This window comes from Macrobrachium rosenbergii, chromosome 48 (assembly GCF_040412425.1).
Source record: "Macrobrachium rosenbergii isolate ZJJX-2024 chromosome 48, ASM4041242v1, whole genome shotgun sequence".
In the NCBI taxonomy this organism is placed as follows: Eukaryota; Metazoa; Arthropoda; class Malacostraca; order Decapoda; family Palaemonidae; genus Macrobrachium; species Macrobrachium rosenbergii.
The window spans coordinates 54,523,961-54,548,205 of NC_089788.1; the positions used below are offsets into that span (position 1 = coordinate 54,523,961).

Sequence of the window (24,245 nt, forward strand, 5' to 3'; positions counted from 1 at the left end):
AACAACAGACTGGAGCCCTTCTGTGGGAGAAATAAATAGCATATCTAGAATCTCCTTAAAAATTACTTGGGTGAAAATGAAATGCACTTCTAAGCGGAATAATGGCCCTGCAGGGTCCATCTGTTTATTAGGACTGAACATGAATTTCTAGAGAGCTCCTGGACCTCTCCAAAGGTCCATTGTGACCGAGCATTGATCCGCAAATCCTCCACCACTCACACCCACCTCACTTGACCAGTGAAGCTATCAAAGTGGCTGCGGCACTGAGGAGTCCAGCTCAGAGTGGTCACCCCTTCAAAAGGTGGCCTTCTCTTATTACAGATGTTTCAGCTTTACTAAATTTGAATTTGCATCAGGAACAAAACTTAAGTCTCTTTTTGCATGGTTTTGCACTTAAAAAAGTTGTGTAAAATCTTTTTGTTTTTCTCAAACACTGAAGTTAGACCACTGAGAGCTTCCTCTTCTAATATCTGGGTTATCTGACACATCCAAATTGAACTGTAATCTTTTTTTTTTTTTTTTTTCTTTCAGACAAAATGTACTTTTCACAAATCAACTGAATATCAGCACAGACTGACTGTCCCATGCCACAGCTGTCCTCTGGATCACACTACTACCTTGAAAAAACAGGCTGACAGCTCAATGGTTGGGGTAGCTGACTTGAGCTACGTGAGCAGTTTTACTTGCAACCTGAAAAAGTGGACCAAAACATTTTCCCCAAAGGGCAGCTGGACTGATGATGGCTCTAAGCCGCTCTACTGGTCTTGGCGGCTTGGGCTGAACCCACTATCTTGGTTCACAACACGTACGGCAAAATGAAACACAACATTCACTTACATCAATGGTGCAAGATGCAGTGCCTGGAAGCTATCAATTAACCATAAATGATCTTTAAGTACTGTACCACACTTCACTAGGATTTGTAAGTACTATAATAATACATTCTTCTATAAATAAACAGAGGAGGAGGAAAAGTTGTCAGATAACTTGCGACACAGAAGGACAAAACTACACATCACATTACCATCTCGGAACATTAGCCACCGCCACCAACACACCACCACCACCTCACCATCACCGGTACCTCCTCCTCCTCCTCCTCCTCCTCCCCGGCCCTGCCCCCTTCTCAAAGAAGGTTAGGATTTTCTTTGCTAGATGTTACACTCAGCTACCAGGTACTGCAACTGGCAACACATTTATCAGTACCAGTCATATGTTGACTTTTGTAATGACACAATTCAAGATCAAATGGTTTTAAACTATTTCAATACTAGTAAAGCAGAAACAGAGGCAAAACAATGTGACACTCAATGCACAAGAAAAGAGAGGGAAGCACATTTACTGATGTATTGAGACTGGTCTCCAGTTCAGCTCTTTCAAGTATCAGCACAAAATCATCACACTGAAATGGAGAACACTTTTGTGGATAAAAGGTCTGGTTTGCTAAAGTGAATATGCAATACTGTACTGTAATCATCTGGCATGTTTAGCTCTTGATCACAAAGTTAAAACAATCATCATAACAGTAAGAATAGTACTCAAACAAATACAAACAAAAACCATCAACAAAAAAATTGAAACCTATCTGAAGAAAGAAACAAAGTCAGACAATGGCAATGCTACTAACTTAAAAACAATACACCTACCATTACTTGTATACAATTTAGTGAAACAATTTTTAAAAATGAGAAATAGCAAAGAACAAATCAGAAACAATCCTTGACATCAGGCTAATGCAGTTATCTAAATGATCATGAGTGCCTAGGTAGTCTATGCAAAGTGAAGTCTCTACATTACAGCCAGTATACAATGGTTGCCATCTCCCTAAACAGACAAGTGTGCTCCCCATCTCTTTCACTTGTTTACACTACAGTACTTTATTCTAGGCTCAGTGAGGGTCCCTTGTTTATCTCTCTTCCCCAACTGACAGAGGGTGAAGCTCATCTACACCAAATATGAATGTCACAAAACAAAATACAGATTTACCCTTCTGGAGTGAGTTTGTAACACAACTTGAAAATATCACAACATGGTCAATATCACAAAGATAAAACATTTGTGCCTTTGGTTCCAAGAAATTACAGGAAAGCAAGAGAAGGACAAATCAAATATTGGGGAAATATTATGCAAGAGATAATCCTTTTCTTCCATACAAAATAAACATTTCATCTCATTGAAGAAAATCCTCCAAATAAATCTTAGAAGTACAAATAAATATAAATATTGAACCCTAAATATCTTATTAGTACAGCAGGGCTTCATGGAATTAGATACAAAAATATTGATTTCTATGAAACGTGATTTCCCATGAAGACGCATTTGATTCAAAAATAACATTTTAGCCGTCACTGCATCTTGACTTAAAAAAAATAAACATCAAAAACAAAAGAGACAAGTAAGGTGAAACATAGGAAAACCTGCTCTTCAAACATAAAGCTATTTTACACACATACACCAATCAGTTTTGAACTACTAATCTGGTAATTAATAGTAATAAAGACATCAAGTTATACAGCAAACACACTTGTCCACAGCTCCCAAGTGTCCACTTGGGACCATCTACCTTACAACATCACCTGACCAGAATGAAAAGTCACTCTAACAAATGCCATTCTAAACTTAATTTTCTTAAATTGTGCACAAGAGGTGAGGGAAAATTCTGGTCACAGTCCTACTTTAGCCACACATATCTGAGGGTAATTTTAACCCACTGAAATCCCCCACTGAGCAGTTTGACAGGATTACACCACTAAGAAACATTCGAGTATTATGCGCCCATAGAATGTAGGAAAGAAGAATGAAATGGTTTATTTAGGCTACAGAAAATTGCCTTCATGATATTGCGTCTTTCTCCATCTTAGCCCTTACCCAAAACCGGTAAACAATGTCCCTAAAAACTCAGGAGACTAACATATTAAATATGTACCTAGTATACTGAAAACCTGTTACATTAAAATGTAAATATGACACCAAAGGGAATAAACAAAACTCACTTGAATCAATTATTTTCAAACAGAGCATCAATGTGAGGTTTATACATATTTCAAATATATGAAATATCTTGAAAAAAGTAATTAATAAATGTATATGTGCATACTACATAAATACAATACCAAGTGAATGCAAATAACCTTGCAAGTGTATTCATGTAATCATGTCTGTGTACCCTGTACACAGTAAACAACAAATCACATTTTGGCTACCAAAATTATTGGGACTTATTCAAATCAATTTGTAAACCCAAATTTTCCAGATGACACCCATAATGATGTATCTCACATATACTACTAAAAAAATTACCTTGTGGCTTTGCCTGATAAGTTTATGTTGTAAGTGCCTTATCAATTACATCTACTTCATAGGAAGGTTTTGAGAATGTTGATCCCTAATCAATGTTTAATATACAACTATATATCCCAATAATCACAGAATAAAGGTTGTAGTATACTGTACCACTACTCACTCTCAAATAGCAGACAAAACTTTTTTTTTACTTTATCAAAAATACAACACAGCAATCAAAAAGGTTAAAGCAAAACAAATATATTGATAGCTTTAAACACAACTGTATTCAAATACTAAACTGCTCTGAGCTTATGCTAATCATATAGCCTTCACTGACCCTTCACTAATACAAGAAATGGCGAGATGGATTTCCAAAACGGATAAGAGACCACTAAACACCTAATCCAAAACTGTAGCTCAAGCACTAAGTATTTATGAGTTAGTATTCCAAAACAAAAATTTACTTCTAATACTTAAGTTACTCAAATCTCTCAAATTCCTGCACAGCTAGCATTGTTTTCAACATTTCTCTCATGATTCAACTTATGAATTTTTACTTTCATTCTGAAAACAAAGTCTATAATGTTGACAGAATAGCTTATCCTGCATTCCTTAAAACAATTTGTATGCTTTCCCTTTGTTGCAAACAGCAAAAGAATCTATACCACCGGGTAGTTACAGATCTTATGCACGAATAAGCTTTCATTAATTCTCACGAGGACAAGCCAAGGAGTTTTGGCTAATGGATATTAAAGTTTGAAGAAATAAACATTCATTAAGATATTACCTGACTGATATCTCACTGCCTGTTATGTAATTCAAATTTAGGAATAACATTTTTTCATAGTCACCATCAGCTTTACAAGATGACGGATCCAGTGGGAGTTCTTATAGAAGGTTTACAAGGCATATTTGATGTGAATGAACAGCTTCTATGCAAACATCAGGAAAACCTAATCATTGCCATTAATAGATATGTATACTCTTCACAAAAAAGCAGTAATTAGGAAAGTTACAAACAGCTGACTATGAAGAAACAAGAACACCTCAGAACACTTCCCAAGAAGCACATCTTAACCTGTAATTTATATGAGCATACACAATGTGAAATAAAACTATATTAAGTACATGAAGATACCAAGACTATTTATAAAATAAGATTTGAAATTTCCAAGCATCAGATGAAAACCACCATAAAACCTAATGATAATGAAAACAATGTTGTGGCACAATATCAATTTTACATGTAAAATGGTAGGTAGAGATCAAATTAACACTCGGGCCATTTTTTTGCATAAATATGATTATGCAAAATCCACAAAAATTTTAATCTAAATGTTCTCTTGGGGAAAACGTCAGATGGAGACGTACTTGAGGGGTTAATCCCCTTTTTGAAAAATTTCATTTGCTTTTGTGATAGCAATCATTTCATTTAGAGAGGAACTAAAACAATTTGTACTATGGCACTTACTCTATTATAAATAAAGGTTGACTATTTACAGTAAAAGCCACATGGCTTCTTTCCTATGAAACGAATTCCATGCAATGTGTGTCAGAGAGAGAGAGAGAGAGAGAGAGAGAGAGAGAGAGAGAGAGAGAGAGAGAGAGAGAGAGAGAGAGAGAGAGAGAGAGAGAGAATCCTGAAAATGCAACATATACCTATAAAACATCAACTCTAACTCAAAGTTAAATTATCTACATAACTGTCCCCACAGAGAAAGCTAAATGAAAACATCTGGGAAACCATTATTATGAATAAATTATTAGCTATAACTATCTACATGACAAGTAATGAATAATCTTCCAGTCTGTGGTACATTTCACACAAAAAATTAACCAGAGTAAAGACTTTACATGGTTCAAAATTAAAATTTGTTTGTTTGAAGGATGAGCCTTTTTTATAAACAATGCACAAGCAGATGCATGTTCTGCCTTCCAAACCTGAAAATGAAAATTAGTAGGCCTTCATTGATAAATAAAACCAGTAAAAATTCTTAACTGTTAAGAGAGAGAGAGAGAGAGAGAGAGAGAGAGAGAGAGAGAGAGAGAGAGAGAGAGAGAGAGAGAGAGACCCTGGGAACTGTTTTAAAGTGCGCTTATAGCAAAATGTCCTTGAAAATCTCACAACTGATGCTCTGCTGTGAATTTTGTTACATAACATAAGTAAATCAAGATCAACCAATTGCCTTTATATACATACTGTACTATGATTATCAATATCTCACTTTACTGCCTCAACATAACATCTCCCTATATGCAAATAGGAGAAAACTACCTTACTGCAGCAGTAACAAATGTTTACCAGTTTGGATATAGCCTGCCTGTCCTTGATGCACCCTTATAACAAATGGGAAAATCCTTCCTCTCTTATCAATAAACTGTTGTTTAATAAGAAATCGCTCCAATAAGCGTATCAACTGATGTCCACTTCTTTGATAAGAATGAAAGCGAACAATTTCTTACTTAACATAATTACTATAGGCCATATCCAAAATAGTTTCACATTTCAGGTACAAAGGAAGGCTCTTTTTACCACAACATAATTCTTCAAAATGCCTTGCTATTTTATCACATTTATTTTGAAAAAAGGTTTCATTCCTAAACAAATAACATGAAATGGAATACAAACCAAAAGTAAATTTTTCCATAGAAAATCCCAGTCACAGAATCTACTAAATTTGATTCAGCTGTGTGTTAACATCCAAAGTTTTATGAAAAATAATTAACATGGTAACCAAAATTATCTTTGCCCATACTTTGAGCTAAAAAACAGTAAAAGTTTGTCTCTGATGAAGTAAAAGACAGAGGATGAGAGCAAGATATCAAGAGTTCTGATATCACATACCAATATGGGACAGAAGGTACATCACACTGAGAGTCCTAACATTAGTTAAACAACTCCAGTGTAACCATGTGGATAAGTGTATATCAAATTGAAATACTATGATAACAAATAATAAAGGATATTTAATGCTGAAAAAATCAAGTGAACTGAAGAAATGAACAGGGAAGAAAAATTACCATTAACAAATACAGTTAGAATCATGTATGAACATAGGAAAACTATTTGTAACAGAACAAACCATAGAACAACCAGCAAGACATAAAAAAAATAATAAAAAAATCCACATATACACAAACATAAATGCATACAGACATACATACTTGCATATTAAAGTTGAAGCAACAAATCCCAATTTGAACAAAACACTAGCATCAACTTTTAATCAGCTGCAGACGAGATCTGTACTCAAGAACTCTGCCTAGAAAGGCCACCACTATCTTCTATGGTACAAAAACCCAATGAGTGGAGAGAGGTAGTAACATATCACTCCATACACATAATGTGCTTCAGAATATATACTGATATTAAGAGCACAAAAAAAAAAACCAAAAATAAAATTTCTGGTGATTAATTTCAAGATAATCACATTGAGAAATGTGATTTCAAGATAATCACATTGAGAAATGTGACATAAGCAAAGTCAACCATGTTCAAAGGTGTGGTTATGACAGTTATTAAAGAGTTCTATATTCAAGTAATGAAGCTGAAAGTTACAACCTGGAGCCAATTGCTACTTCAAATATGCTTGAAAATCTAGATGTTTAACACAAATAGACACCAAAACAAATCAATCAACTTACAAAACAGTTGCTCATTTTATTTTGACCTTGAATGTTCTATTATATCTAATTCTTATTTTATTAATTAGTGTTCTTGTTTTATCCTTTTATTTTCTTAACATAAATTTAACACTAGATACCAAAGAAGCCAGCAAGGAAAATGTTTTGTTATAGAGTATCATCAACTCTGGAATCACAGTGCTGTACTTGGAAACCAATTTATAAAAATAAACTAAAAGTATGGTAAAAAGAGCCAACTTTCACAATCTGTATAGATTGAAACATGAAGCGCTTATGCAACAATGCCAATTCTAAATATGATTGCTTATATTTATGCAGTATTAAACAATCAATTGTTGAAAAGTTATTTCTGACACTTAACAGTTCAAACAGAAAATTACAAGAAAAGGGGTGAAAGATTTGTAAGAAAATACTTATGACTGATCACTGACCACCTTATTTTTAAAGACGTAGGTTGATTTCGTCCTATTCCACCGTATTAAATGAAAATATTTGGGGTATGGGTTGCTTCAAAAAATTTACTGTTTCACTGGGCGACACAGGCTAGACAAAGCAAATAAGAATGCAGAGGACAAAAACATGATAACCTAAACTTGAAAAAATTTATTCTATTTGTTCTAACAATTAGAATACCATCTTCGCAAATAAAATACCATAGTTTTGCCTCATACACTTACCCCAACTCTACATGATTTATTCCCATTTTTACTTATGCTTCAGAAGTAACAGTTCCTTTTGGGGTGTAGACGCGGGCATTGGGGTCCAGTGTTGAATGCTGTGGGTTCTTAGGGGCTGGTGGAGAGATGGGCGCAGGTGGAGAAGTTGTGTGGGGACGGGAGTGGCTGGAGGGAGAGAAGCCCAGTCCACAGAGATCCAGTGATGTTTCCATCAGGCCATCAACCATAACCAACGATGCTGTGGGATCCATGGGCGATGATGTAACCTACAATCATGCAGACATGTCATTAACATAGCTTATAAGGGCAGTAGAAGTTTACAAATTACTGTGTGTGGTTGCTGACATAAAATATGACAGTATATATTTTCTAGTTACTGTAACTATTCCTCAATTAATTCAAAAGTCTTTGAAGACTCATCACACATTTCCAAAATAATGTTACTAAGACAAAGAGCGTTTAACTGGAGACACCACCTGTGGTAGCAGTTTGGAAGTATAGTGAACAGGTGTGGTGTCCAATGATGTGTTTGGGAAGCTTGTGGGTGGACAGACAGCCAACACTTCAGCAATCTTGGCCTTCAAATCCTCAATTTCCTTATCCTTTGTGGATACAAGACCTGTAAAGATCAAAATTAAATCTTTATGAATATAAAGTTTCAATAATGATATATATTTCTTACTCACAGCATTAGGATCAACTAAAAGCATTGAATTCTATTATCCTAGCTATTGTTACTTGGTGACAGATGAATATATATTTCTAAGTCCTCCATACCTTGAGAAATTTCCAACTGACGTTTTGCTTCTCCAAGGGCAGAAAACAAATCTAACTTGACCCTGGTCTCTGCTGACAATGAAGTCTCTAAATGTGCATTTTTGTCTTGCATTGCTGCCAGAGCAGACATTAAAACTTCTGTATCATTCTGAGTATCTTTGTACTGCCGTAGAGTTAAGTTTTCACGTTCCACTGTACGCACTCTGTCCTCAGCTAATCTGTGATCTCGCCTTAATCGTTTTACCTCAGCTTCCAGTTCACTTCGACGGCTGCGACAAGACTCGTTACACTCACTTTTTGCATTTGCCAGAGCATGTGCTCGGGCTTGTGCTTGTTCCTCAGCTTTTTTCTGGCGTCTCTCAAGCTGCGCCACTTGATTTTCGGCATTTGTGCGTGCACGCCGCTCTTCTTGTAATCGCCTCTCTAGCCCGCTAATGGTTGACCTATCACTTTGGCGAGCTGTCACAAGACCATGAAGTTTATTTTGTAAATTATCATTGTCTTGCTGAAGCTGGTTCATCTCCTGACGAGTTATTTTGTCACTTGATATAAGTGTATTTATTTGGTTGCGAAGCTCCTGCTCTGTTTGTCTTGAAGCTTGCAAATCTGCTTTCAATCTCTTTATGTCAGCCTCCAACCTGAAAATGTAATTTAAAAAAATATAAATGGTTCATGCAAAACAACAGCTTATTAGTTTTATTTTGAGAGTTAACATTATCCTACACAAGTCAGCTCCTATTCAAAGTACAGTAATTATAAAAATGGCTTGATGTTGGCAGCCTTTACCATCCAACTTCAGCTCCTATTCAAAGTACTGTACAGTAATTACAAAAATGGCTTGAAGTTGGCAGCCTCTACCATCCAACTTCAGCTCCTATTCAAAGTAATTACAAATATGGCTCAAAGATGACAACCCTGACATACTCATACTTGTCACTGAACAGCATTTAACCATTTTACTCCTCCTGTTCTCCACAAACTTAATGGGTTGGGTATTCGGAGCTTTTTATTTTAAAAATATTTTTTTATAAAAACACTGACTTAAAAAAGAATTTTATCATCAAGAAAAGAATTATAAAAAAAAAAAAACAGAACTGGCTGATTCTTCTTAAGATCCATCTGAAAGCCCCTTGGAATGAAAGAAACATCTGAACCAATGACTCACACAAACTTGCTAAGGAACTGAACTAATGGCTCTAAAGACAAACTCATTAAGCAACTGAACCAATGGGTTTAAAGTAAAAGGGTAGACATATTCAATTGCCCGGAATCCTGATAAGAGGATTGTAATTAATATAGCATACATGCTAAGCCCTCAAATTACATTAAACTTCATAGGATTAATCCTGGGATGGTGAATGTATGATGTCTGAGAACAAGGCCTGAGCACTGAGGTTGACAAGGATAATCAGTGCCATGGTAATCCTATGAGTGAAAAACATAACCAATGACAGTATTTACTCATTATTTAAAACAGTGGCAAATAACCTTCATAAAAGTATGATCACTTGTTCATCACATTCCCATAGTAAACTATTGTGAAAATTGTTTGGTAACCCCAAAATCCAATTAAGATTTTGTCAAGAGCCCAATTTTGTATGTAGCACCTCAAAGTGTGCAGTTTTGCAATTCTTTACATCACCACATGCTCTTAAGATAACTTGCCCAAAGGGAAACTGTAGTCTTGTTACCTGCTTCTTAATATATCTTGTAGAGAGGAAGATCCACCCCAATTTTCACTAGCAAAATTTTGAAAAACATAAAAATTAGGTGGCGACACTCACAAGTTAATGGTTATCTTTTCTTTGGTGCGCTACTAGCATTCAACTGTTTCAATGCATTAAAGTACCGTGACTTCAGCTCATGCAGCTTACTGGTTATTGTAGTTTTCAGTTTACTTTTCTGAGACTTTTTTTTAATTTAGCTAATTTACTACTGAATAAGCTTTTCTATTGTTGACGTACAAGTGAACTGAAAAACTTGAACAGGCTACAAAGTAAAGTATAAGGTATAAACTGCCAAGCTGTGTTGCATCAAATTTCCTTGGCCGACAGTGTCTCAGTGTGCGAATGGATTGGATACTGCTGGTACTGTATTTAAACATCTTGATAGTACTGGATGTAAGACAACACAGAAATCTTTTCTAATCTCAGATAAAACTTCCATGAGATACATATCATTCAACCACAATACACGACCATCCTCTGCTATGGCTGAGGGGCATGAGGTGTCATAGGACTGAAAGCAAATGACCAGTGCTACTCCAAACATCACGGAAGTGATCACAGGAGGAGTTGCTCGTAAGGGAGGAGCTTCTCTGAGGATGACAGCTGACCCAAAAGGATCTGTCAAAATCACATCTGTTGTTCCTGTCAAGAGAGGAACTGTGTTGATCCCTACCTTAACTTTCTGGCATGCCAATTTGCAAAGAAGACACTCACTGCTTCTGTGTTGATCAGCAAGCCCACAGACTTTATCCATTCCTTGGGCTTGAGGGTCAGATTTCCCTCATTTTATCACAACTCCCAGGTCATGACAAAATTACAGTATACAGTCCCAATCTCAATGCAACTGTACCTTGCAAGACATCTAGATCAGCTAATCATCAAGGTACCATAGCAGACAGACCCTGAGGTCATGAGCAAACATCTGTGGAGCAGTCAAATGTCTGAAGTACAGGGCCTTAAACAGGAAGTGTGCCAACTACTGTATACAGTAATACCTCGAACTTGTGCGATTCGAGTTGCAAGAATTCACAGACACAAGAATTTTTCATTGGAACCTGACTAATGGTCATACACGAGTTTTTCACAGACATGCGAACATTTGCGAACACTGAGAAACCCAGCAAAAGTGTTTGTTTAATTTTTTATGTAACTTATAAGTTTTCAAGCTTTTATGTGTAAATTAAATAACACTAAATATTATTAAAAGTAATTTCTCTCTCTCTCTCTCTCTTTTAGAGAGATGAATTTTTATGATACATGTATACAGGTATGTTTATTTGTATGATAAACTTTTTACCTAATAATAAGTACTAATTTTCAAATAATAATAATAATAATAATAATAATAATAATAATAATAATAATAACAATAATAATAATAATAATAATGATAATAAAACTTTAATTACAAAATTCGTATTATTTTGAACAAACAAATTCTTCCCTCATCTTTTGTAAGAAGGAGGTGAAGGCAAAAGCTGTCAGACATGTCATTTAACATGACAAGAAGGAGAGTGTTGCAAATCAGTGGTCAAAATTTTCTTGTAATTCTCTCTCTCTGTCCGTAATAATTCATAAAAAATTTCACTCTCTTAAGTAAGGACAACTGTTCTCTCTCTCTCTCTCTCTCTCTCTCTCTCTCTCTCTCTCTCTCTCTCTCTCTCTCTCTCGTTCGAAGTTAGCCAACCTGACTTAAACAGTTTGTTGTCTCGAATTGTGCAAGATGGTGATTAATTGTTTATAAATACAGGTATTTGTCAAGTTACCACGGGGTTAGTTTCTTGCATGCAAGTCAGAAGTCAATTTTAATGTAAATGGGTTTGCAATTCAGTCTACAGGTATATATAAGTTACCCCATAGCCTAACTTCTTTTACCTACAGCCTACCATGGTTTTATCACTGAGTATATTTGTATACAGTAAATTCCTTATCATTCTTTACAATAATGATTATATTTATTTGTTTTACTAAGAATTCAGTAAATGTGCATTTTTACATTGTTGTCTTCCCTTACCATGAATTATAATAGTGAGTATTGCATCACTCATCATGTGCTGTAGACTACTTTTGTGTACATAATTTCCCCGTGTTTAGATCTAGCCTTCATGCAGCGTTTCACCCTACACAGACACAATTAAGTTTTTTTTTTTTTTTAATGGGTATCATACTAGGATGTTGTGCAGTTGGAACCTCAAAAGTTCAAGCGAAGATGCATTGCATTACTATCCTAAAAATTCCACCTTGTATTTTAAAAATCTATTTATATTTTTAACTATTGGCTTGTTCCACTTGAATAGGGTTCATCATCTTAATATAATAATAATAATTTCTTCTGGTTTGCTTCTGTAGCTCCAATCTCTGGTTGCTAGTTACTGTCGTTGTGGTGGTCAGTTGCTGGATGACAACCTCCAAGTACCTGACCGTCCTTCCTGTCGATTGGGCTGTATACCTGGCTGCTGGATGAAGTTCCTGTTGTCAGAGGTTCCATTTACGTTGTTGTTGCTTATTCTTTCATTTCTTTCCATCATTGCTGAGTTTTGCTATTTAACCCATAGCTGGACCCTACCCCATCGGTACTCATTCCTATGCAGCTGAGAAGAACGAGGAAATTGTGGTAACGATCCTTTCCCAAGGAATCAACGCTGAGGAGAGCAGTCACCCATCCAAAGATTGACCAGCCCCAATGTTGCTTAACCAGTCCATCCAGGAGCTAAACCACTCTGCCACAGCACAAGTAACTACAGGCCTATCACCTGCCTAACAATAATGTGGAAGATACTAACAGGTATCATCATTGAAAGGCTATACAACTACCTAGAGGATACAAACACCATTCCCCACCAACAAAAAGGCTGCAGAAGGAAGTGTAAGGGTACAAAAGACCAGCTCCTGATAGACAATATGGTAATGAAGACTAGTAAGAGAAAGAGAACCAACCTCAGCATGGCATGGATTGACTACAAGAAAGCCTTCAACATGATACTGCACACATGGCTGATAGAATGTTTGAAATTTTATGGGGCAGAGGAAAACACCATCAGCTTCCTCAAAAATACAATGTGCAACTGGAATACAGTACTTACAAGCTCTGAGATAAGACTAGAAGTACCAAATCAAGAAAGGAGGCAACAAAATTAACCATCTGATGTTCATGAACGACATCAAGCTGTATGGCAAGGGCATCAAGGAAACAGATACCCTAATCCAGACTGTAAGGATTGTATCTGGGGACATCAGGATGATGTTTGGAATAGAAAAAAGTGCCTTGGTCAAAATAAAAAAAGGCAAAGTAACAAGGACTGATTCAGCTACCAGACAGGAACAGCATCAAACACATAGATGAGACAGGATACAAATACCTGGGAATAATAGAAGGAGAGGATACAAAACAAAAAGAGATGAAGGACACGATCAGGAAAGTATATAAGCAGAGACTTAAGGCGATACTCTAGTCAAAGCTCAACGCCGGAAACATGACGAAAGCCATAAACACATGGGCAGTGCCAGTAATCAGATACAGCACAGGAGTAGTGGAGTGGATGAATGTTGAACTCTGCAGCATAAACCAGAAAACTAGGAAACACATGACAACACACAAAGCACTACACCCAAGAGCAAATACAGGCAGACTATACATAACACAAGAGGAAGGACTGTGTCAACATTGTGAGCAGAGCACTGGGGCAATATCTGAAAACCAGTGAAGACAAGTGGCTAAGGAGTGCATGGGAAGAAGGACTGATAAAAATGGACAAAGATCCAGAAATATAAAGAAACAGGAGAATGAAAAACAGAACAAAGGAATGGCACAACAAACTAATGCACGGACAGTATATGAGACAGACTACAGAACTGGCTAGTGATGAAACATAGCAATGGTTACATAGGGGAGAACTCAAGAAGGAAACACTAGGAATGCTAACAGTGGCACAAGATTAGGCCCTATGAACTAGATATGTTCATAGATGGAAATAACATCTCACCCATAGGCAGGAAGGGCAACATGAAAGATGAGACCATAAACCACGTAGCAAGCGAATGTCCGCCGCTTGCAAAGAACCAGTACAAAAGAGGCATCACTAGCAAAAGCCCTCCACTGGAGCCTGTGCAGGAAACACCAGCTAGCTTGAAGTAATATGTGGTGCAAACACCAACCTGAGGGAGTGATAGAAAATAATCAGGCAAAGATCCTCTGGGACTGTGGTATCAGAACAGGTAGGGTGATATGTGCCAAAAGACCAGACATATTGCTGATTGACAAAATCAATAAGAAAGTATTACTCATTGATGTTGCAATACCATGGGACACCAGAGTAGATGAGAAATAAAGAGAAAAAATTGATAAGTATTAAGACCTGAAAATCGAAATAAGAAGGATATGGGATATGCCAGTGGAAATTGTACCTATAATCAGAGGAACACTAGGCACAATCCCAAGATCCCTGAAAAGGAATCTGGAAAAACTAACGAGGCAGAATGCAACCTGGAACCCCACACTATAAAAAAACACCCAGTCAAATAGGATGACTGTAATAGGCAAAAAAAATAAATAAATAAATAAATAAATAAATAAAAAATTTAAAAATAAAATAATAATAATAATAATAATAATAATAATAATAATAATAATAATAATAATAATAATCTGCACTCAAACGGGCTATAGAAGAGACCTAAACTCTGCTCCAGGGATTGGCTGCAGGTCCCATCACAGATACTGAAGGGACTTTAAAGGAAACTGCAGAGTGAATGAATAAATTCAGAGCATCGTTACTGTTTCTCCACCACCTGGACCTTGTACTTCAAAAAGATCAGGGAGGAAATCTGCATTAATGCTTTCCCAAGAAAGATTGCTCTAGGCTGAAACCTGTTTCTAAAACTCACAAATGGTAATCCAGCATCTCAAGACCAGGTCCACACAAAGGTTTGTGAACTTGTATGAGAGAAAGGTCAATGTCCCTACTGCAACCAACCTTCAGAACTTTGCCTGTCTTCTTCAGAAGATGCACCACAGAAGGAAAAGCCCACAATCCCAACGAATCGAAATCCAACGAAAATGGGGCTTGGAACAAACTCATGACTATCAATCCATGGTTCCTACTTTGGCAGCTGAGCAAGCAATCCCTTCTGTATACATGATTTCCACAGGAAGGTTGTAAGTCATCCCAAAGACTGATGAGTTCACTCAAAAGGACACGTCTCTGCATTCTCTAGGGTGTAGTACCCCCACTGATGTGTCAGTGGCAAGGTAAGGATGTGGAAATTCTCTGATCTAGAAATAAGAGAATTCACCAAATCCGGTATATTCAGTGCAAGCAGACATTATGACAGACAAAAACAACAGTCAAACATACAGAACAAAACCCAAGGTTCACTTATTGGAGGACACCTTCCTTAACCTCTCAGAAATGCCTCTCCAACTCAACCAGTAATTGTTCCATGGGCAAGGACCTCTCAGGCAATAAAAGGATCTGCTATTGACCAAGAATGACCCTCAAATGAAGTCATGGGAAAAGACAGATTAACCCAAGCCAAAGCCTGCTAGAAGGACTGAAAACTGTTTAGAAGAAACCCAAGAAAATGAGTCATGATCTGAATGTCAAAGATGACCAAGCTCAATTACATTCTCTACCCTTGAACCTAGAACAGTAACAGAACTAGACAGGCTGGCACCACTAACCGATCTATAAGCCTGGCCATGCTAACAGATCCAGGTGAGTAGGTGTGCTAAATGAGTGTCCCATACTGCATGGTACCTGACCAGAAGAATGGTCATGCTCATGAGTCATGACTGCCTGGGAGCATATCAAGAACAGGTCTGTGGATGTACAAAGCTGGTTCAACAAAATGGGACGGTTGATATTCCTTGGAAGTGACGACTCTTCCGTTCCCACCTCCTGAAGGGTACAAGAATATTAGAGTTAAGGTCAATCCTACTCTCCTGAGAGGACATAATAGGTGACCAGGCATGAACCTGGTTTATGCACTGTGGATCAGTCATGTGCAAGTTCTTAAATATGAGCATCCAATCCTCCAACAGTCAGCTACTTCTGCAAATGGATCCTCTTATCATCAACACTTCGTAGGACAGCAACATCTGCACAAAGAGGGTTGCCTTCCTGGTTCTTCATACAATTCCAGCAATCTGGTGAGGAGGAAGGTGAGGAAAAGGAGGGGAAGGGTGAAGCATACTTGCATTTTTCTGAACTCTTACGACCATCAGCCTCCCAGACGGAGTAGAGGCAGGCATCCCCAAAATGGCAGTAGCTGCCAAAGTATGAACAGCTGGAATAACAGGAACATCAACAATGGTGGTCTTGGCTGAAGTGGCCACTGCTAAAGCAAAGGCTACAGTCTTGACCAAGGCATGTATTGATATCTTAGTTGTAACCATTAAGCCATCTTTAATAACCCCTTATCCTCACTAGGATACTTCAGAGTAATAAGCACAAGAAAGACAGAAGTGGGAACAGAAGGGTCAACAAAGCACCATGAAAAGTCCTTCCAACACTCCATTCCAAAACCTTCCATCTCAGTCAACATCCAACCTGAGCATACCCTCCTTAGACTAAGTAAGGAAAGAAGACAGACAGACCACATAGCAGTGGAGGCAGAGGGTTATTGCAAGGAATCACCGAAGGCTAGGCAGGGAATAAAGAGGTGCACTGCCCTCACATGACACCAAAGGAGGCTTCTTAAAAATTCTTCTAGGACCTGAACTACTCCTACTAGGCAAGTGATGTATCTGAAAAGTCAGTGTTAAGCCAATCTCTGCTATGGTAACACACAGAATAAGGATCCATGTTAACAGGTGTTACAAAGAATTTACACAAGGTCAACCCCTGAATATCTTCACTGATCATGCTTCCTCAAAGGATAAGAATCAGGTAATATCACTCATACAAGCCATACACATTATCAAAATGCAAGTTAGTCAGCAAGATGAAGGGATCATAGCAGTCTTCCTTAAAAATAAAAAAAAAAACACTTACAACAAATGCCTTCAACATGGAGGGAAATCCATTCATCCTGCAGCAATATTCCACCTAAGAAAAATTGATTTCCTTATTTCCTACACAAGTGAAGGGATGAAATGGATGAGGAAAATTACTTAATTACTCATGATGAATGAGGTGGTTAGCTGCTGAAGACTCAGGATTCCACAGGAGTATGAATGGGGCTACTAAATGACAGCTGTAACTGTTATTCTTTTGAATTGGGATTGAAGTGTCAGGATTTTACTGACCATATAATTGGACTAATTACAAGAAATGGGTTTGTAAAGAAACAAATATTAAAAAATTACTTCATCTTAACAGCTTACTATAAAACACAAACATTAATTCAACAAATAATCTAATCTGGAAGATGTCTTGTAACACTGAGACCTTCTTGCAAATGTTAAAAACAGTGTGCACAGATGACTTTTGTGGTTTGTTGTTGTAAAACTACCACCACAAAATCATTCTATTTGGAAAGCTAAAAGGAAGGGGAACCCAAGGAATGGAAAATTAAAACGAATTTTACATCATCTTTTGTTCCTTTACTAACTATTTCCCACCCTTTTCAAGCACACCTATCCAAAAATTCTTCTTAATTTACTCTGGACTTTCTAATTCAGCCTAAAACAATTATAAAATTTACACAGTAATCCTGAAACTGCAAAATCTCTTAATTTTTTATATATTTTTATTACATTTTTTGAAAATTTTTCATGCCCTAATATAATAAAAAAAAAAAGCAAATGAGGAAGAGAGAAAAGTGAAGGACCATATAGCTTTAGAAGGGCAGATCTTAGAATAGGTGGAGCATTTCCTTTGCCTTGGGGGGTGGGGAATGCATGGATTCTGAAGAAGGTATTGAAAGGGCAACAAGAAAATGAATGGCATCAGCCTGGATGAAATGGAAAGACATTGGCAGATTAATGGAAAAAAAATCCAGTAAGCAGACAGAGAAGTAGATACAGAAAAAAGACATACAGGTATATTTTCATAGGGTTCAACTATGGAATACCCAGATTCATGACCAGAGTACAGGGGGAAAGGAAGATACACTATAAATGAGGAAACGGTGAAAATGTGTGTGTCTCCAGTAACTGAAAAATAAACAAATTTGAAAGATTAAGATGGCCTGGAGCATGCACTAGAAAGGATAAGACCACTTCATTAGAATACCAGTAGGAAGGCCCAGTGCATCATGGGGAAATGGCACACACAGGAACCTGGAGCAGGAGGAGGCTGGGGAATGAATACAGAGGACAATGGAGAGAACTTATTTCACATCTGTATTGTGCTACACCTAGCACAATACAGACAATACTAAAGTTTTCTACAGAATCCCTTCAGCCACCAGCTGCAATGTTCTCAGCCTTTTACTTTTCATCTGTTCCCTTTAGTCCCTCCCTGCCAAGTTTCCCAAATCCACCCAGTAAGGGAGTCTAGGAACATTAATAGTCTATTTAAACTAGAGTAAATATCAAATATCTACAACTGATAAAAGCTTACCGTATAATGCTGACAGTGTCCTCTTTAGACCCATGCGAGCTATCTTTATTATTTTCTTTATTTTTGTTTTTCTTGTCTCGGGAGGTAGACCCGCCACCTCCCGGACCAGAATCTCGAAGATTGTTTGTATGTGATCCTGGGATCTTTGCCGACCCATTACCCTGAAATAACAAAAATGTAAGTACAGTAAGCTTAAAATTATTTCTTTATATATCACAGTAAGCAAAATGTACAAGACTTGACATGCAACAATCCCCCTTACAAACTGCTGTATCAATTACATATATCTAAATCTTACCATGATGCCCCCTGTGGCCACCACAACCTGCAGCTTTGGTGATATACTTTCTAGACATTTTTCTTCTTTACATGAAGGATGAATTAAAGTCAATTTTATTTTTATTTATGGAAGTCACCACTCAGAATTATCAAGTTTTTGACAATCTGACAAGTGTAACATTACTCTACAAAATCATGCAATAACTAGGGTACCAGACAGGGACAAACAGCTGTTAATCGAATCAGTTGTTTATGTCAGTACTTGCTGCTGTCTATGCCTGTGTTTTGCTGACTGGTAGTCATTGAAATATCACGTAGTTGCTAATTATAAGAAATAGTAAAGAAATATTAGGTAAGCCAATGAGTTTGGTAAACCTGGCTGAATGATAACAATTTGTATTTTGCCCATCTATGTACTTGTGAATAGATAAGTATGCAAATGCATTGTATCAGGTGTGTAGTCTACCTTAATGCCATGCAAATGTGTATGTACTCTTACACACACACACATACACAAATGTGAGTAGGTATAACTAAAGAATCAGCTATGTTTGTTTAGTTAAACTGTCCAGTATTGTATTGTATGTATTTCTGGAAGCAATTTGTTTTGCAGTTATATATCTGAAGCTGAATAAAAGAATAGATACTTTAGACAAAAATATCAATATACCAATTAGGATAGGCTAGTAATTATTTTAATTGTAATTGCTGTTCACTGCAAGTTAAATGAATTGGTCCTGGGTACTGTAGACTATTTACCATTCTTTGTTACTTACAGATTTTGTTACTCAATGGGATAGGCAGACCCCCAAACATTCCGTTAAGTTGAGGAGCCATGTTAACAAACTGCTGTCATAAATAGTTACAGTAAACCCCCGTACTCGCAGGGGATGCGTACCACACACCCCGTGAATAGCTAAAACCAGTGAACACTTAGAACCCTTCTAAAAACACTTAGAACTGCCTATTTTGATAGGTTCCCAAAAAAAAAAAAAAAAAAAAAAAAAAAAAAAAAAAAAAAAGTTTGTTGGAAAAAAGTAAGAAATACCAAAACGTATCTCGAACATAACCTAGCCTACGCTAGGGTATTCAGTGCCATGTACTGTATACATATATGGTAGCCTAGCCTACACTATAAAATATACTCTTTACATACACGGTATAGTAATTATTAATATTAGCTAATTCTGGAGGTTCGTGCAAAGTGACTTATGATAATTCAATGCAAAGAGAAATTGAATAACAAACAAGAATTAGCTTAGTCTACACTAAGGTATACTGTTTACATACACGGCAGCGTAGCCTACATTATACTCTCCTCTATATTCACATATCGTATTATACAAACGTCAACATAACGATATGCATCTTTTCCGTGGATCTTTAAAATGTTATGCCTTAATTCACTTTATCCAATAATATTGTATATATTCTTATATTGCTTCTGTATTACAAATTGCGATCATAGCGATCAACATTTTGGTTTGGAAATATTTGCGCGGTGTTTATTTCGTCGTGTTTAATGCAGTTCAGAGCGCTTTTTTTGCTTCTAGTTAGCGTAAATGTATCTCTAGATACTTTATTTATATGGGGCAAGGTTATTTTTCGTTATACAAAGTGTTCTAAAGTCGAAATATAACTAAAATATGTCTCGTTGTGAAATTAATTTATCTATTATTTTCGTTAGTAGATGATGATGGTCGTTTGGGGGGCGTTTGTTTTGTGTAAAACAAATTCAAGATTCCATTCGCTATTTTCACTTGATTTTAGCATAATACAAGCTTTACATATTTATCATTTATCGGCATAAAAATAACAGTAATGTGTTCTCTCATGCCCTGTAGTTTTGATTAAAATACTGTATCTCCCATTTTAATTGCGATTGGGTTTCATCCATGTTGCCGATGCACAATAATTTACAGTGTATTCATTAGCAGCTTGAACATTGTTTTCTCAGCTTCAGCTATAACTTGAAGCTTAAATTTAGCAGTATATTTCCTTGCTGATCTTTTATCCACACCGAATAAGGGTATAATGTAAAAATATACCAGTCCTATTCTACTTAACGTCATTTGTGCCACAACGTACGGGTAATTGTTTATTAACATACGATGGTTGAAATACCAGGTAAACGGCTGTTGTTATCCGATTCGGTTGTAAGCAAAACAACAGTTTCTTGGTCGGTTGCTTAAGGTTGTACGCATTTACGCAAGAGTATAATGCTGCTAACAATTCTTTTATCATTCTCTTTTACTTTTTTAACTAGAAGATGGGGTAAAGAGATGGAGGAAACGTTGTCTATTGTAATTTGGTGTCTCTCACTGCCTGATTACGCTGCTGCCTGGGCCCGCACGAAATTTAAAAATATTTTACAAATAATATCGTGGTATTGGTATTAATTGCTTACCCCACTGCAAAATCGAATTATCGTAAGGTGAATTATCGTAACTGGAGCATTACCCAAGTATTTTAATAGTTTTATCACAAAACGTGCATTTAGTCATGAAAATGATATGAAAATACAGTTTTAGTGAATATTTCTCAGTGAAAAATACCGCAAATGGGCGAATTTTCCGCAAATAATGGGTAGCCACGTTCCAAAGAGAAATCCGTGAATACGTGAGTCCACGAATCGTCAGAACGCGAATCCGGGGGTTTACTGTATTTTCATCTAATCTTAGTGACTGCAGTTTTGACAGCTTTATTAGCACCTTCATTTCCTAAAATGCCTACATATGCAGGGACCCAACAAAATCTAATTTGTACAGGCTTCATATAATTTGTGGAATGAGAAAATTTTAAGCAAATGGATTTCAGTTAAAATTCCAAAGGTTAATTATAAGCGATGGGATTGTCAAAAAAAAAAAAAAAAAAAAGCTACACTCAATGGTTGAAACTGAATAGATTAGAATACAGAATTTAGGTCAAAGGCCAAGCGCTGGGACCTATGAGGTCATTCGGTGCTGAAAGGGAAACAGGGTAGAAAGGTTTTAAAGGTGTAACAGGAGGAAAATCTCACAGTTGCACTATGAAACAATTTGTTAGGAGAGAGTGGACACCAAGATGGAAGAAAGAATATGAATGGAGGTAAAGTAAAAGGAATAAAAGGGGTTGCAGACAGGGGCCACAGGGACGCTGCAAAGAACCTTAAGTAATGCCTGCAATACACCATGTAAGGTTCACTGATAGCACTACCCACCTACGAAAATGGCCTAGATTGACACTATTTTCTTTTGCCTTTAATTCCATGCCAACTGCTTAACAATGCTTCTTATCTAAAAGCACTAAACAACTAATAACATTTGTATGACAACTTCTATCTAGTGAGATAATACTGACAGAATCCCAGTTATTGTGCAATACTCATTTCACATTATTATTATAAAATATTAAAATAGTTAACTATTTTACCAATGTCACACTGCCTAATAACTTGGACCTTTTGTTTCATTAGTGTCAAACTAAGGGAAGACTTTCCAGTACAGGCAGTCCCTGGTTATTGGCGATCCGGTTTTACGGCGCTTGCTTAGCGATGATGATAACCGGATTTTCGACACCGATTCCAAGTTATCGGTGCCGATCTCTGGTTATCAGCGCTCATCCTTGGTTATCAGTGCTGATAACTGGATACTGGTGCCGATAACCGAGGATCGGCACTATTATCGCCGATTTTCGGTTATCATCATGCTGCCGGGAACGGAACCCCGCCGATAACTGGGGACTGCCTGTACTGTTTTAAATATCAAGCTTCATAATTTTCATTGATTTAATGAAGGCTGCAATATCACCTTGAAGAGTCACACTCTTCAGCCATAATTTTGCCTTATACTGTACTAAAGCATCTTACTTCCCTAGACTAACTGCTTATTCTTTCATCTTAACTTTATTCACATATCCTAGCACCTTTTTATCTTTCACCACATGTAGGCACTAATTTGTTCTGTAATAATATATGCATATCATGAATAGATATGTTTATTTCATAATGCCAAATGACATGACAATTCTTCTAGAAAGAAGAATGTTTACTATTATCAACCCTAATGTATAACATTGTGATGAAAAATAGTTACAAGAGAAAATGTAAAGGGTGTAAAAAATTACAATAAATCTTTTCCTTACCTGAACTGATGTATTGACTCGTTTCTTTTCTGTTTCCACATTGCCACCAAGACCTGAATTTTGAGTGGTTGAAGAACCAATACATGGAGGACTTCCCCCAGTATTCGACTTGGCACTTTTATCCCTTTCAGCTTCACTTTCATTGAAGTCATTCACTGACCTTGAATTTGGCCAACTAGAGGAAAAGGAAAACCTTAAGAGCAAACCCAAACAAAATAGGTGAATCAGTCTCAGAAAAATAATGTTATCACTAAATACTAAGTTATCACTAAATAATGTTTGTTACCTACATTGAATCACTTGTTTTGCTGCTGCCTGATCAGTCTCTATATGATAAAACCAGTATGATTATCAAATGACTTCCATTGGTGAGGTAAACTAGCGTGTTAAAGTAACCATTTAATTTTTTATTTCTGAGTTTTTATGAGTGCTATTATACCACAGCCCCTACTCAAATCAAGAAGGATAAGTTAAACATGTAGTTTTTTAAAAATATTTTCATATTTACCAATACTTATAATAGCCCAATTTCGTGGTCAACTAACTTCCAAGAAACTTTAACCCTTTTAAAAGAAAAAGATAGTTAACAGACAGGTGCACTAAAGTATTTGAATGCACTGCCTCCTCAGATCTCTGGAGTCTCAGAGCCAGTAGGTTCACTCCTTGTATAATATGAACAAATACCTACAAGAAGAATGAGGAGAAAGAGAGAAGGAGCTCTGAATTATAAATAAGGGGTTCATATAAGTTTTTTTGAAAAAAAATGTAATTCTTTTCATACTAAACCCATGTAGCTGTTTGTATCTTGGGGCACAAAACTTACTGGTTTTGAACCAAAACAAAACACTAAGCTGCCAGCATATCACTGAACTGTACCTATAACCTTCAGTTCTTTATAATACAGATATAACATAAGACTTTGTTAAACATTCTGTACATTCTACTTGGCACTACCACCAACATCAATTACCATGATATTTGCCTTGTTTAACCTTCTTCATGATGATACGCTAAGTTTGAGGGAAAATGAGAAATTTCCCTGTAAAATGTTCCTATTCTAAGGCTATTTACCAGTATCACCAAACAAATTTATTATTGTGTTGCAGTACTTCTGGTATTATTACTTCACTTTACTCCACAGGCCTGTCTATCGCTGATTAAGCGACAGATAGGATTATAACTGCCACTACAAGGCTAGATGCTCAGGTGGTTCATGTGAACAATTAACG

General features: G+C 36.6%; 1 protein-coding gene across 2 annotated transcripts in view; it reads right to left on the reverse strand.

Moving 5' to 3' along the window:
* Positions 1 to 4,831: 4,831 nt before the first annotated feature.
* Positions 4,832 to 24,245, reverse strand: part of LOC136831407 (macoilin-like) — a 130,535-nt gene continuing 111,121 nt past the window's right edge. The window contains exons 9-13 of one of the 2 annotated variants that reach the window (XM_067091794.1): positions 23,017 to 23,209; positions 18,616 to 18,776; positions 8,385 to 9,022; positions 8,084 to 8,226; positions 4,832 to 7,873 (exon numbers count right to left, since the gene is read on the reverse strand). In XM_067091794.1, coding sequence (XP_066947895.1) covers positions 7,640 to 7,873; positions 8,084 to 8,226; positions 8,385 to 9,022; positions 18,616 to 18,776; positions 23,017 to 23,209 — 1,369 coding nt within the window. In that variant the 3' untranslated portion in view covers positions 4,832 to 7,639. The remainder of the gene's footprint in view (positions 7,874 to 8,083; positions 8,227 to 8,384; positions 9,023 to 18,615; positions 18,777 to 23,016; positions 23,210 to 24,245) is intronic. The other variant, XM_067091795.1, reaches the window with a different exon arrangement.